Genomic DNA, 16,016 nt, shown 5'->3' on the forward strand with positions numbered 1-16,016 from the left:
GCTCAGTAATCTGCTGCAGAAACATCCAAACTTTCTCCGATCACAACAAGAACACAAGAAACGTTTTGATTCAGCAGCTCATATTTACCACATTTTTCTGTTTTTATGTGTTTTTCTGGTGAGATAATGGTTTAAAGATGGCAAAAATTATTACCTTTGAACGTTGTTAAAATCTCTAATTTAAAACAAAAGATTAATTGATTATTTTCCTGAGAAAATATGCTCTTATTTTGAAAGTCTGTGAAGGTTCAGGAAATGAGGAGACAATTTTAAAAGTGAAACGGTTTCATTATATGTAAGATTTCTCATAATCAGCAGTTTAAGACTAATTTTATATATTTGTACATGTTTTCCCGTATTTAAAGACGATGTATTTAATCAGTGCAGCTTTAGTGTTTATGGTCATTTAAGCGATGCAGCGTTTTTACAATTTAATCATTCATTTTAGGCAGCTCTGCTTCTCCAACATTTATGATTATTAATTTCGGGTGGCCCAGCTTTTCTAGGATTTAAGGTAATTCAGACTGTAAATGCTAAGTGACTCTAAATTTGTGTGTGATGAATAAATAAATAAAAATCACCAGAAATAAAAAACAAAAACACAAGGACATATTAAAATATTGGTTTTGTAAGACCCACAAAATAAACATACAGTTGAAACATACAGGCAGGAGTGTTTGTATATTACGGACCCAACCGCCGTATTACTATTTTATCCATTTTTGGATAAGAATTGTAGCCTCGCAGGCCCCCAGTGAGGTTTAGAAGCTAGTATTTGGTTCCGCAGGTGCAGATGGCGTAACAGATTTGCATGTTATTAAGTAAAAACTCTTGTAAAGAGCAGCATTGTCTCTGTATAACCCACACAGAACCGTATCAGCTGACACGATGGTGAACTTAAGATACGGCAGCGGCGGCCTCTTGGAGACAGTTGCCACGGAGACTGGCGAACGTCATCCTGTAACGGTTGCCATGGTCCTCCTGACGTCAAAGCCCCTCGCAAGATGCTTAGGAAACCCCCTGGCGCCGTTGCCATGGATATTGGCGGGGGGAGGGGTGGGGTCTAGAGGAAGCGGAAGTGTCAGAGCAGGCGGAAGTGGTACTGCCCTGAATACCCTGAGCAGCGAGCGGAGGACGGCTTGAGAGACTCCCATCGTTGAGCGAATAAAATCAGGATCTTAAGCACGCTCTAAATGTGAGTTCGCTTATATATCAGTCGATTGTTGTCTTATATATCGGTTAAAGGGAGCGTTTCGAGGGGAGCGGCCGTTGTAGCGGTGATACCGCTGACTGGGTCTGCGGCGGAAGGTGCCTATTGTGGGTTTGGGGCTGGGTGCGAAGGATTTAGGCCCGGAGAATGTGGCCACATAACGATAAATAACTCGCGAAACAGCCGCGACGAGGTTTCGTGGGTCGATTAACTGCTCGATGTGCCAAAAAATATAGAATAAAACCTTTCCACCGCGGGGGCACGTGTCGGTGCGAGCGCGGAGCCCCGTGCGGGGAGGGAGAAGCTTTCTGCTCCGGTTTGGCCATTTTGACAGCTTAGCAGCGGCCGAGCCGTCGTGAGCGCAGCCCGGACATTTTAGCATCCAGTGCTAACTGCAAGGCACGGCGCCTTAGCGTCAAAATTAGCGCTCGGCTGCTCGTCGCGTCACCTTGAACGGATGCATCCACCCGTATTAGTCGCTGTGGTGAGTTTAAGATGCAGCTAATCGCCAAGTGAACGTCTGAGCTCCGTCATGGCGCAGTAACGGGAGAGCTAACACACCCTTCGTATTTCCCTCGAGTGTCTCGTTATAACGTGAACGGAGGGCACAAAATGTCTCCTCCAACGCGGAGTCGGTTTCGCGGGGCGGGGAAGAAGGAAAGCGGCGTGGAAGGGACGCCGCTCGCCCGCGGAGGTGTCCGGGCCCTCTCGGTTGGGTGTTGGCGCATCGCGGCGCGGATTGAACTGGGTCAGGTCCCTGCTGCTAGCTGCTAAGCTAACCGAGGGGGAGCTCGGCGGTAATCTGTCTCTCCATCTTAAAATTCCGCAGGGGAATGCGACAAGGAGGGCGTAGCGCTGTTAGCACCGAGTGCTGCGAGGCTCGGTGGCCGGGTTTGGAACCCTGTATCCGGGGCTGTTGGTGGTGGTCTGACCGCGGTTAAAGGTGGTGCGCCCCCCCTCCACCACCGCTTTTTTTTTTTTTTTTTCCTTTTTTGTCCTCTGTGAGAATCGTCAGCCAGGTGGAGGTGGATGGATATCAGGCTCGCACGTGCGGATCGAGGCAGATGCGGTGCCAGATGTGGTCGTGAAAGCCGAACTGGGTCGAATTTAATCGATTTGTCCGCGACGAGTGGGATTTTAAATGTTAAATTCCTTTTATCGTGGCAATTAAATAAGATTTATCCGAACATTTCAGTTCAGAAAGAACAAACATCTAACTGACAATAAATTAAACTAATTTAACGTGTTTAAAAGGAGCAGGAGAAGCATAAGCTTTACATCCTACCCCTTTTTTTCCACTATTCAATTGTTTAAATGAGATGACTTCCTTTTTCCCCTCATCCTAATTTAGCACATTGTTTAAATGATTGCATTGTTACATATATTTATATATATTCACACATCTATGCATATACCTACTTTCCCAGTACTTTCATATATATCATACAAAAACAATACCCACTCTGTTGTGGGTTAATTGTATCCATATTTAAATCAGGTTGTTCAGCAGATTGTGGTTAAAGGTGTTATTACGCCATAAAGGTAAGTCATTGATTAGGTTTTTTGGGGGCAAACTTCCTTGTGTAACTGCAGTTTGTACCAGTAAATAAAGAGCCGCTCAGGTTTTGTGAACATTTCCTAAGTTTGATTTTTTTAGATACTTCATTAGATAAATTTTTGTTTCTAATCCTCTCCCAAGTATTCAAATAATTTAAAACCAAAGAAGCCAAATCCGTATGATGGCAGGTACAGGTCAAATATTAAAAGTAACATTTGGCACAATTTATATTTACTAATATTTAAAAAAAACAAAGTGGAGCATAAAAAGTGCAGAAAAACAGTTAAAATAATAATAAGATAATTTTCTATTTTGTTAAATCATCGTTTTTTTATATATATTTGGTGGTAAAAGGGGTGGTTTAAAATATATATCAAATTATCTAATTTTTACAATTAAATATTTACCGTATTAAATTCAGATGGTTTGGATTGAGTCTCAACCAAAAGGTTTCTCTTGTCAGCATAATTCAAACAAACAGACGGTTTTATTTCCTTTTTTTTTACATTTTCCTAATAATGAACAAAATGGGTTTCTGAATTTCTAATGAATCCACAGCTTAATGGTTTTGCTGCTTTGTCTTTTGGAAGACTAATGGATATCCACTCTAAATGAGTAGATAAGTGATTTTTTTTTTTACTTTATTTTTTACTTTTTAGCGCTTGAAGCAGCACCTTTTGGGTACTTTTGGTATTTTCTCAGCTTAGAGGTTATTCATTTCCCTGCAAAACCAAAGAAAGCTCATAAGAGTGACGACACAATCGGGTTAGTTGCTCCGTGGCAGAGTTTTATATCAGCTTTATCTTTACCTCACAGAAAGGCCTGCAGAGGTTATTACCTTTCCTTCATAGTTGGTTAGTAGTTTTCTAACACAAGGTCATCGGGGCTAAGTTTAAAAAAATGTTAGAATTAAAAACTAGCTGCTCTTAATACTTCTGGAACTGTTTTAAGTGTCTTTAAAAGCCCATTAACACCTAAATATAGGGTTTTTTGTTTTTTCAGCCTAGGATAAAAAGTTTAGGCATTTTTACATTGATTTGACAAATATTAGAAGATCTGAGATGCTCATTTTTATTATACTGGTATGAATCTTGAGTTGGTGGGACAATTAAAAGTCTGAAAACACAAAGGCACGGCTTTTTGTGACAGTCTAAAAGTTGCTTCTGCTTCTGGGTTTACAACATCCACCAGAAATGTCAAATAAAAAGTTAAATAATAGTTTATAGCAGTAGTTTATTGTCTGGCTTTCTGTTGACAGCTCACTGTTGATCAGACTCTAAGTATAGTGCAGCGACAAATAAAATATTTTTTCTTTTTTTGCAAACTTAAAATGAAAACTAGCTTCTCTAACTTGATGCTTATCACCTGCAGCTTTGCATACCACAGACTGAAACAGAGATTATGGCTTATCTGTTGGCGCTCAAGGTACGTGTTGGGCAAGACTCTCAGCTACTACCACGCTACATTTTAGCTCGGCCTCTGTAAAAGTGACCGAGTTGTTGCCATTTTGGTGGTTAAATGTGGCAGCCATCTTAAGCTGAGTTGATTCCTAAAGTTAATCTGGTAAAGATGCAGGTTCAATAAAGTCTATTAGTTGAACAAAAATATAATTCTACTTAGTTGGTTTGTTTTAAATAATCCTACTTTGTCTTGGTGGTAAAATCCACCTGGGTGGTTTTTGTGGACGGACTAGTTATTTTTAATGATTTTGACTTGGTGGCACGGTGGAGCGGTGGTTCAAGCGAGAAGGTTGCAGGATCGCCTCCTGTCCTGGACTCCTTTCTGGGTGGAGTTTACATGTTCTCCCCATGGACCAGTGGGTTTCCTCTGGTTTCCTCCCACAGACCAGACACATTCATGTTGGGTTAACTGGTAACTGTAAATTGTCCCTATAGGTGAGTGAGAGGGTGAATGGTTGTCTCTGTGTCCCTGTGATGGACCTGTCCACAGTGTCCCCCGCCTCCTGCACAGTGACTGCTGGAGACAATGGATGGTATAACCACAGAGAGGGTTCGGAGGACTTTAGCAGGTGCTTATTTGACTGTGAAGAGATATTGTCAAACTAATTGTAAATCAGCTTATTGCTGAGATTAAAATGTGGGCTTAATTGGAAATTGGCTGATGAAATCACAGGATCGTGTCTCCTTCCCAGTTTCCACTCCATCCCACAATTAAAAATAAATAAATAAATAAAAGAGCTCTCTGATCTGTAAACAGTCTCATAGTTTATATAACTGTAACCCTTTAACTTAATAAATAACAGATCGTTTACTTTCAAATCAAAATTTGTCACAATGTCAAATCTGGCGCAACAGTTTCCTCAAAATGTTTTAATTTTAGTAGATTTAAAAAAACAAACTCTCAGATAAAGACTGATTGTTGGCATTTATTCTAGTTTATTAGGTCTTATTATTTTTTTAACCTCAGGGAAATTACATTCTCACTCTCTGCTTTCACAGGCAGGTCAAAGGTCATGTAAGTCTCGAGGATGCTTGAACTCCGCAGTATGGTTTTTAGATTTCCTTCTGGTGGAGGGTTGTTGCAGATCTCAAATAAACTGGTTTTCTGCTGTGGATGAAGGTTCTGTATGCATACAGTTTGAATAAAAACAACAGATTAAATGTCTTGATGCTCGAAGACAAGAGCTGGAGATGGTGGCCTACTTAGACCTACGGATCTGGAAAACAGGAAGCCTTCGGGGATGAATAACCGGGAGCAGGTGGCTTCAGGAGTTACGTTTTTGACTGTTTATGATCGGCTTTTGGTACTAGATCTGTTTTCTGTACATGCTGTTATAGGAACTGTTATTTTTTTTTTTACTTTTTGCACTATCTTTGCCACGGTGTTTATCCTTCACACACACGTGTTACACACCTTCTGGTTGTTCCTTTTTCTATTATTAATCTTGACTGTCCTTTCTTCCATGTTCCCTTCTTTTGTCCCGCAGCCTAAAATATGGAGAAGGCCGACCTGGTGCAGAAAGCCAAGCTGGCAGAGCAGGCCGAGCGCTACGACGACATGGCGGCTGCCATGAAGGCTGTGACGGAGCAGGGGCACGAGCTTAGCAACGAGGAGCGCAACCTGCTTTCTGTCGCCTATAAGAACGTGGTATGGTTCCTGTCAGACTACCACTGTGATCTGACTCTGACTTACTTCACAAAGTAAAGCTTATGGTTAATTAGTTTCTTCACTTATATATATATATTCATAATGGATCGTTGAAGGTTAATCAGTAGACACATTTTAAAGGTGGATGTGCGTCCCTTCACCAAGCTCCATTCACATGGAGACGCTGTTTTTCCAAAACGCTGCAGTCACTGCGCCAGGCCCGTATGTGGCGCTGTAACGCTACCACGAATACACACCAGCAACAGAAAGGAAGACGTGGAGCAGATGCTGCAAACTGTAGACATTTCTGCTTCATGTCACATTAAACTACTTCTGACTGAGCTGTCAGACACGATGAACTCCTTTCAGGCACAGTTTCCACTGAGACATGGTTTAAACCCTTAAACTGTTACTGTGGTAATGTTGAACGTTTAAAGTGATAAGTTTCCTGTTTGGCTAAGTTTTTTGTTGCTCTATCCAAGGCAGTATTGTTATTCCCCAGCCTTGTCTGCTCGTGGAAGTTAAATGGTAAATGGAGGCTTTTCTGCAGCTGACAAACTACCATCCGTGACACGAACCCAAACATCTAATCTGCCGCCGTTCCGTCTGTCACACTTGGAGCCGCAGCTTCGGCAGGGGGTGGGACTGAGACTTTGTTCTCAAACGGTTGCGTTTAGGCTGTCAACGCCAAAAAATGCAAAGGTGGCGGTTTCAGGGTCTGTTTTTCATTCTGGAGCCTGGTTTTAGAGGCTCTAAAATCCACGTGGATGCTCACAAATCGACGTTCTCATGTAGATGGAGCCTGAGTTAGTTTTAACGTTTAATAATTCCTCAATGGAGTTTTGCCTCTTCTAGTAATTTCTGGTGTAATAATCCTTGAATTGAGCTTTCAGAACATTACTGGCAGAGGAAACGATGACATGACTAAACAAGACTGCGTCCCATCCAGGCTGAATGAGTCACTGATAGCACTGTCACAACATACAATAACACACCGTTTCATGTCATAATCACTCACCTGAACACATGTATTCTTCGTAACGCAGTCCAGGTAAATGCTGTCAGATCTGGTGTCTGCATCACGGTGAGCCGCTGGATTAGATTATGTATCTGCTTCCTCTGCCGGCCTGAAGCTACACCAGGCTCAGTGTTTGTCTCATAAACAGACAGGATTACAAGTTAAAATGAAACTTAACGGTTCCTTTAAGAAAAGCGTTACCGTTTGTTGTCATAACAAATGCTGTTGAGCAGAAGTCCCCGCGCCCCGGTGTTAGCTCTCCGCTCTGTTGGTTTTCTCTCTGACTTTCCATGACTTCTGGAGAAAATTGTTAGAATAATATTTATGTCCTGTCTGTCTTTCCACATGTAGGACCCGTGTTCTTCATCAGATAACTTGTAAAATGTTCAGGAGAAGTATTTACTGTGTGTGTTGGGTGCTGCAGGACAGAATGAGCAGTCTGGATTATTGTAGAGAGGAAGCTTTTCCCAGTCGAACCTTTGCAGCACACATTATGTGAGCCTGCACTGCTGAAGTTTAAGGGTTTAGGGAATATAATGTGCAGAGCAACTTTGTGACAGAGAAAAATACCCAAATATTCCCCAAGCAGGCGTTTCTTTGCAAAGATTCTTTGTCTTAAATTGTAGCCATAGTTTAAGGTTTGCACATATGTTGTTTTATCAGGTGGGAGCTCGCCGCTCATCCTGGCGTGTCACCTCCAGCATTGAGCAGAAGACGGAGGGCAACGAGAAGAAACAGCAGATGGCCCGCGAATACCGCGAGAAGATTGAGGCTGAGCTCCAAGAAATCTGCAACGACGTGCTGGTACGTACATGAGCGGCGAAGGGCGGGGGCGAGGTGGGAGGTGGTGGTGGGAGCAGCACGTCGGCTTTCTGATCCCTCCTGGCTGCGACGGTGTTTGTGGACACGGCAGCTGGAAAGAGCGGTCAGACCAGGCTTTCATTTTCCTGCTGCTCCGCTTTTCCACTTCATCTTTTTGATTTATTTCAAGGAGAGACAAAATAATGTGTGACTGGTAAGATCACAAGTCATGAAATGTCCCTCCACCCCCAGGGCGAAGGTGGGCTTGTATATAATTAAAATCACAGATTAGTGTGGGTGGCTTGCTACAGGTGCTCACAGAAGAGTGGTCTGGGTTCGAGATTGAATCAGTGGAATTACTTCCTCACTTGCAGGTGACTTTTCTGCATTCAGATGCTATAATGATAAACATTAAGTAGTAAAAAGGTCTAACGATCCTTAAAGGGATGCTTGTCGCCCGCTGCCTTTCATGCCAGGGTTTTAAACTATTTAACAAATTAGAGTTGTAGTTGTAGTGAATGACAAAATGTTGAAGATCTTGTGTAACCTGTTAGTGAGTTTTACAGCACGGTGGTAGTAGCTGAGACTGATCGTTAACACATTCTTTGAGCACTGACTTGAAGCTGGTTTTTAATCAGGTTGACTCCAAAAGTTCAGATTTGTCCACTGGTTCATGGACACAAACAGAACCTGCCTCTCCCTCTCCGTAACAAACAATAATTATCTATAAGAGTAACGTTTCCAAACACGGCGATCTGTTTTCTTTTTGTTTTTAAATACGATTTGAATGGTAGAAACATCTGAGCCGGTGATTTTAAAGCTGAAAGCCAGAGGTGGAGGGAGAAAATGGGATGTTGTTGAAGGTCTCTGGACCTGGCTTTTAGTTGCAGTCACCCTTCAGGTGGCTGGAGTACAGCAGGGTTAAAATGCCTGGACCTGCTGCGACTTGAATGATCAGCCTGCCTTTAAGAGACGGACACAAAATAAAAAATAAATTGATTTGTAAACGTGTGGTCGGCAAACGGGATGTAGCTTCACGAGCATCTGCCTCTCTTACCGACACATCCTGATGAGAATTTGCTCAAGGTCAAGCTAGTCTCACATTTTTCAGCGCATGAGCAGACTTCTAATAATATCTTCAAGGTCAAACCATGTTGAAGCCTCAGTGGTGATGTGGTGCTGCAGGAATGAAGGGAGGAAAGGATAGGTGGAGACACGCTGTCCTTAAAGAAGAAGAAAGAGCATGAACATATAAAAGCTTACAAACGTGGGCCTGTTAAAGCCATCCAATGCTTTCAACAAAGCTTCAAGTTTTATCCAATCAGAGCAGAGCGGGGCGGGTCCAGGTGCAGACTCTGCTGATTTACAGACTCTGAGTTTTGAGACTCTCTAATATTCTTGATTTCCTCCACTTGACTCTGAGGGTTTTATTTTCTCCGTCTTGCCTGCGTCTGTCCTCTGGGCTGCAGCGGCTCATCCTCCTGGTTAATGCGTCCTCAATGCATCATCCTCGCTCCTCCACCCTGAACTACGAGTCGATTTCGGGTCGTTCCTGTCTTTGGTTGTCTTCAGAACAAGTCAACTACAACCACATACGCCTGAGCTCTGCTAGTTTTAGGAGTTCCTGAGTGGCTTCACTTCATATTTGAGCTGCTGATTCTGGTTAAAGTAGGCCTGCCCCCCCTCAGAAGCTCTCAGTGTTTCAAAGAAGTGCTTTTTTAAATAACAGTGAGGTCGACTGATTTATTTTTGTTATTACCATCAAACTCTGGAGAGCGTTGGGCACCAAAACAGGACTTTCCAGTCTTAAAGGGCAGATGTTGCTTCAAACTGAGACCTAATCAGTGCGTTTCATGTTCTTACAATGATTAATACTTTCTTAACATATTTAATTGAATCTGATCTTTAGTCTAAACTTTTAAACTGGAAGAGTTAATTTGCTCTTTTATTTCCCACTTGTAAGAATATTAAAACAGAACTAAAGTTAAATGTAACTGAAACGTTTTAAAAACGATGTGATGTGATATCCGTGGGGCCCAGTCCTGGTCCTGGAGGAACACCGTCCTGCAGGTTTTAGGTGTTTCTCTGCTTCGACACGCCTGATTTGAATGACGGGCTGATTAACAGGTTTCTGCAGAACTTGATAGACCTGCTGGAGAGCAGGATGGTGGCCCTCCAGGACCAGGATTGTGTAACTGAAAGGTCTGAATGTGAAGAGATGCTCAGGTGTGAAGTCAGAGCCGATCATGTGATCTGGATAAAACCCTTCTTAAGCTATCAGATGAGGACAGCAGCAGCAGGAACAAAAAGAACCTGCATGTTGGACGCCGGTGTCACCCGCTCTGCAAACTTCTTTTACACCTTTTTCAAGACTTCTGTTTAGGACACATTAACATTTAACTGCTCTGTTTCCCACATTCAAATGAAACCTTAAATGCCCACAAAACAAATATTTTCAGTGAGCCCTGCTGTGTAAACAGAAAAGCAGCTTCTTGTTCTGTCCTCTTTTGTAAAAACCTGCCGGTCGTCTGTTTGTTTCAGTGCCTCCTCGACAAATTCCTCATTCCCAACGCATCTCAGGCAGAGAGCAAGGTGTTCTACCTCAAAATGAAAGGAGACTACTTCAGATACCTGTCAGAGGTGGCCTCTGGGGACAGGAAGAAGGGTGAGTATCTGCCTTCAGGTCAGATGTCTCTCTAACCTCTGTAGGGTTCAGGAGCGTTTTCAGTGAGATCAGTGGTTTTATTAACACAGATGATCATTTCACACATCGGTAAGGAGGTTTTATCAGATGTTTCACCTTTGAACAGTTGATAGAAAGAGACTTTATTGAGTCCCTGAGGGAAATTAGTTCAGAATTAAAAGCATTAATAACAACCAACCCAACGTATAATTCAGTCGAAGTCGTGTGCTGAAGCTGCAGGAGGAACGCCTCAGTCAGTGTTGCCAGGAGACGGTTACAGCCAAGGTTTTCAGTCGTCTAGTTGCCATGGTGATAAGATGATGCACTCACTCCTTAGGAAGCTGTAACTAAGGATTTCTGTTAAATTACCAGAAACTTTCCATTGGATGACACACCGGAGGCTCTTTGGAATATTCCAGACTGGAGACTCTTCATGGGAGTTTCTGGGATAATTTAAACAAACTGGGTGGTACAGCAATGGAGTTCTGCTGTTTTAGTCAAGGTTCTGGGAAAATATGTTGTAAAAATCCCTGTTAAGGGTCAGCCTTCGATATTTGAAATTCCTGTTTCCATGAACGTTTCCAACTTTAGAAATCCCTGGAATTCTGCAGCCCAAGTTCGACCTGCAGCGTGCACCTTAATGCTTTTAGCCAGAAGTCTTCACTCCCCTCAGTGAAGTCTGGGACTTGTTGCCTTTTATTTAAACTTTAACATGTCAGGTGCAAGAAAGGTTTAAAATTGGGCTTTAATGTTTTTTACACTTGTTGCCTCACAAATAGATCATAAGTTCCATGGATGAATTTGACTTATCTGTGTATTTTGTGTTTTTTGAAGACACGGTGGAGAACTCTCAGCAGGCCTACCAGGACGCCTTCGAGATCAGCAAGAAGGACATGCAGCCGACACACCCCATCCGGCTCGGCCTGGCCCTCAACTTCTCCGTCTTCTACTATGAAATCCTCAACTCGCCCGAGCAGGCCTGCTCTCTGGCCAAGCAGGTCGGTGCTCGGACTCAGGGGTCACAGGTCACACAGGAGGACATCATTCAGACACATTTAACAGATGATTGAGAGCTTTTTTAAAAAGAAGGCAGTGATCTTTAAACACTCAAAGTAAGAATCATTAGATTGTTTTGAACTTCTTCCTGAGCTCCACAACCCCTCTCAAAAACCAAGCAGCTGCTGAGATTAGCATCTTCGATCTCCCTTCCTGGTGTGTTTGCTTGTGGTCGAGGATCTGAAGAGTAATTTAAATATTTCCAACAAATGCAGCAGCAGAGGATCGTTTAATGAGACATAAATATGTTAACAGTAAACGAACAGAAAGCTTCATCTCTGAATTTCTCCCTGCAGGCTTTCGACGAGGCCATCGCTGAGCTCGACACCTTAAACGAGGACTCGTACAAAGACAGCACGCTGATCATGCAGCTACTAAGGGACAACCTTACTGTAAGTATAAGTACTTTTTTAAAAGTACTCGGGAACGTGTGCGTTAGCGTTGTTATCTGTAGATCTTTTATAAAGATGGATACCTTCCAGAGGTCTGTGACCCCAAATATGAGCAGTTTAAGAGTAAAAACTGCCAACAACCTTATTAAATATGAGCATAAAAACTAAACCAACAGCTTTAACAGGAGGTTGTGTCTTTGATAGTTGGTTGTTTTCTCAAAGTTCCCAACATGACTTAAAAGCTGCTGAAGATTTTTGATGACTTTCAGGAAGTGTCAGGTTGTCACAATAAGAAAGATTCAGATCCTGATCCTTCAGTTTTTAATGACTACAGCCACGGCCGGCTTGTGCTGCTGGTACCAGTCAGTTTACATGTAATTTGATTAAATGTAAAATGTCATGTTTCATGACTAAGTGGGGGTAGGACGTGTCGTGACTCCAAAAGGCAACTGAGAGCTTTTTTTTTCCTCCACCAACACTCATAGTTTGGTCATCCGGAGCGATAAATTCCCTCCCCCCTTCTGTAATTGTAGCCTTTTGAAACTCGACGGCCTGTTTTACTCACAGCTGACAGAGCAGAGAGGCTCGGCTCGGCTTTAGCTCGCCTTCCTGCAGACATGTTGTTGTCCGGCGTCCCGCTGCTCGCCGCTGCCATACAAACACGTCAGAGCGGCTGCAGCAGTCAGGACAGGAGTGGCTCGGCTGCTCTGGTACCTGGGATCGGACCGGGACGTCCCTGGTTTCCCCTCCATCCTGCAGCTGCAGAAACACAGAAATTAAAAACCCAGTTTAAACTCCTCTGTGTGGTTTTTAAAGTTCTTCCTGTTTATCTTTAACCCCTTCCTGTTTGCTCTCTGTTCGCAGCTGTGGACATCAGAAAACCAGGGAGACGAGGCCGAGCCCGGCGACGGAGACAACTAGAGCGCACTTCACTGTTAATCCATCCCCATACTCTTCCTCCTTTTCCTCCTCTCTCCTCCTCTGCCCCCCTCCCTCCTCGTACACATGAAACAGCCCGCTCATGTCCTCGTCCTGCTCCTTCATGCCCAGCCTCCCGACCTCCCTTCTGTATAAGCAACAGCATGAATAGCACCCGACCTTCACAGGCAAATATTAATGAGAAAAAACGAGGGGAGGGGTGAAGCAAACTGCTCCCTCCTCCCTCCCTCTGCACCCCCACCTTCCCTCCATCATGGCACTCCAATGCAGGCCGGCAGACTAAAAGCTCTGGCTGCTTCAGTCTTATCGCACGCAGGGAGGGGGTTTTCTCCCAAACTACATCTCCGAGCCCACGTTCCTCCTCCATCCTTTCCTTCTAACATCTCAGTCGTTCTCTCCCCCTCCTCCTCCTCCTCCTCCCCCCTCCTCTACTTCTCTCTAGTAAGTGAAAGCATTTATATAGTTGTTCATTCCTTCTCTTTTTGGCTTTTCATAGTGTACTGGCAAAAATGGCTGGTTTTATTCCACTTTAAAGACAACAAAGGTTATTAAACTGCCCGTTTATTTTCAACAAACGCTGTGATGCTTAGTTTGTCCGTCTGATGATGAAAACTCACTGATCTGGGAGGGGAGGGGAGGGGGGATTGTGTTTGAGCAGCAGTGGGATTCTGCTGAGCTTTATACAGAAGGGTCTTCCTACAAGGCTGTATTGTGACACTGAAAGGTGTGTTCTCACCTGCGGCTTCTGTTTCCTCAAAAACAAAAAACACGATTCCAATTTGGAGCTTTAAATTTAAAATAAAAAAGGGAGAAATTCAGAGATTATTGGGCAGAAACATTCCAGCTTGAGACGATTCTCGACATCTTCCTCATTAAACCCGGGGCCGACCCCTCTTTGTCCCCCCCCACCCCACACCACCCCATCAGGTGCCGCTCCACATCAGAACTACTGTCCCTAAAGTTATAAATCCTTAACCACATGCTCCTCCTTTTGCTTGTTTTGGTTTATTTTTCAGGATGTGTGTGTTTGTATAGCAAAATCAACCTGTTTTGTTTTTGAAAAACTGTAAAATTGTAAAACATTTTTAGAACTTAACTGTAAATCTGTTTGGGTTATTTTGTTGTTTTTTTGTTTTTTTTTGTTGGTTTTTTTTGGACAACAAAATGGTTTGTGATGTTTGACACCTGCTTGCAGATAAAACCTTTGGAGCAGCTGCTGTTTAATGCTTTGGTGGATATATGGATATATATTCCTCTGCTTCCCTCCCCTCTCTGCCCTCGTCGTGTCCCGTCCCGTCCTTCAGTCCCGTCTCACAGCTGAGCGGTGTAAGAACGCATGCCTTCACTTATCGCCACTTCCATCTTCTGCAGCATGAGTGGAAAATGGTACACTCCGTGGAATGTCACTGCATAGGGACGTTAAAAGCCCTCCTTTTTTGTTTGAGCTCAAACTAACGAGAAAAAGTCTGCAAACTGTGATTTCTTAGTGTCATCTGTGATGCAGTGAAACCTCGACAGTTGCGTGCATTTAAGGAGCCAAATCGCAGCCGATCAGCCAGTCGAAGTGAGAACCTGTAGTTTGGATCTCTCTTCTTAGATGTGTTGAGGCAACTTGAAGCTCATCTTCCGCCTGCATCAAAACAAAAACACTCAACGGTACATTTTCTGCCTCCTTGTGGTTGTTATCAGGACGCCACGCAGGCTTAAAAGCAAACTTGACCCAAATATCAGCAGACGTTATCTAAAGAATGCAGTTTTTGCCCTCCTGTCCACTCAGTGTCACAATAACCTTGTCTAAAGCACCATGACATTCCACTCTGTAGATGTCTCTTTATTTTTACTTTCTTCTTTTTCTGGGACATATATTTTCATGCACTGACATTTAAAAAGGTGTAAAATGGTTTCAAAAAAACAAAAAAAAAATCCTCCCTGTCGCTCTTTTCTCTTTAGCTGAACAAAAACAGGCAGTTATTCTTCGCTTTCTAAGGAAAACTGATCCCATGCAGTAGTGAATGTGGCACCGAGCCTGTCTGTATATCTGGTATCTGAAATCATTTTGTTTTTACTGACCAGTATTCTGCTTAAAATAAAAATAATTTAAAAAAAAAATTAAAAAAATATCAACCCAAAAAATAACAAAAAAAAAAAGTCTGCTTCTGTGACGGTTTTATTGCTTAGCGCGCACGTGGTTGTGAAACTTTAGAGTTAGTTTAAGGACACCAATCAAAAAAAATGAGAAAACTTTAATAAAAATAAAAATACAATTCCCCTTTGAATACCTCTCCTCTCACCCTGGTTATTGACGTAATATTAAATTTGTGTATGTCTTTTAAAAAAAAAAAAAGAAAAATCCAACTCTAGTTTCACCTTACATGTTATAAACAGGACAAAATGTAAAAGACAATTAAAAGTGAAATAAAGATTTTATCAGTTCCGAATCAGCCCGGCTCTGTTTCTTCTGGCCTGCTAATCTGCTGCATGTGTTCTGCTTTTCTGTGGGACCGAGACGCACGCCGGCGGTCCGACTTCCTGTCCAAGGCTCGGGAAACGGCCGACGCAACCAGATGAGAGGAAAATGCAAATAACCCCACAGATACCGGGAGCCTTCAGTCTTATCTGGTCCCAGTTCGGCCTTCAGCGCCCCCTCCAGGCTGAAGACTGAACTGATTCATGCTCCCCAGCAGAGAAACCCGTCTGGATGAGTCGTGGTTGTGCTCGTTTATGTCCCTGGATGTTATTGCATGTTGGTACCATGGTCCGGTCCTGGGGACGTCTTTCCCCAGAGACACTCAGCTTCTCCTGTGGGATCTCCAGGTGTTCCCAGAGCAGCCAGGCTCAACTTCCTGCCCGAGTCAGCGAGAACGCAGCAAAGCTTCGATCGTTTCCTGCAAACAGCCCGTCCTGAGACCGTTTATATGTCCAGGACTGTTTTCATGCTCATAAACATCCTGGAGCTGCTGCTGGTTGCTTAGCAACCCCGGCAGAGCCACGGCAGCTTCTCTTGTAAAAAACAGTGAGAGAGACGAGCTCAGGCCCACATCAGCCCAGCTGTCCTCCTCCGGGGGAGACGTTCTCGCTCCGGTTCGGCTCAGATCGTAGTTTTCTTTGCAGCTGAACAGAAGCAGGAGACAAAACAAACAAAAGGAGGATGTTTGTTGTCAACGATGAGCTGCAGTCACAGGTTCGGCTGCAAACATGAAGGAACCCGCTGAATAGTTTCAGGGTTCTGGTCAGATGTCTGAGGTTGTTCC

The 16,016-nt window shown here is 43.4% G+C and overlaps 1 protein-coding gene across 1 annotated transcript; it reads left to right on the forward strand.

Annotated features, from left to right (window-relative positions):
* Window positions 1-1,054: 1,054 nt before the first annotated feature.
* Window positions 1,055-15,185, forward strand: ywhaba (tyrosine 3-monooxygenase/tryptophan 5-monooxygenase activation protein, beta polypeptide a). Its single transcript, XM_017429228.3, has 7 exons — window positions 1,055-1,195; window positions 5,716-5,876; window positions 7,558-7,698; window positions 10,237-10,360; window positions 11,213-11,376; window positions 11,731-11,826; window positions 12,691-15,185. The coding sequence occupies exons 2-7, from the start codon at window positions 5,724-5,726 to the stop codon at window positions 12,745-12,747; spliced, it is 735 nt and encodes a 244-aa protein (XP_017284717.1). The 5' UTR covers window positions 1,055-1,195; window positions 5,716-5,723; the 3' UTR covers window positions 12,748-15,185.
* The last annotated feature ends 831 nt before the right edge of the window (window positions 15,186-16,016 follow it).

Source organism: Kryptolebias marmoratus, linkage group LG4 (assembly GCF_001649575.2).
Source record: "Kryptolebias marmoratus isolate JLee-2015 linkage group LG4, ASM164957v2, whole genome shotgun sequence".
NCBI lineage: Eukaryota > Metazoa > Chordata > Actinopteri > Cyprinodontiformes > Rivulidae > Kryptolebias > Kryptolebias marmoratus.

Bases quoted from the DNA above. Each gene is read 5' to 3' on its own strand.
- ywhaba (XM_017429228.3), top strand. From the start codon at position 5,724: ATGGAGAAGGCCGACCTGGTGCAGAAAGCCAAGCTGGCAGAGCAGGCC. The intron at 5,877-7,557 runs GTATGGTTCCTG...TTGTTTTATCAG, and splicing joins CTGTCGCCTATAAGAACGTG to GTGGGAGCTCGCCGCTCATC. The intron at 7,699-10,236 runs GTACGTACATGA...TGTTTGTTTCAG, and splicing joins AAATCTGCAACGACGTGCTG to TGCCTCCTCGACAAATTCCT.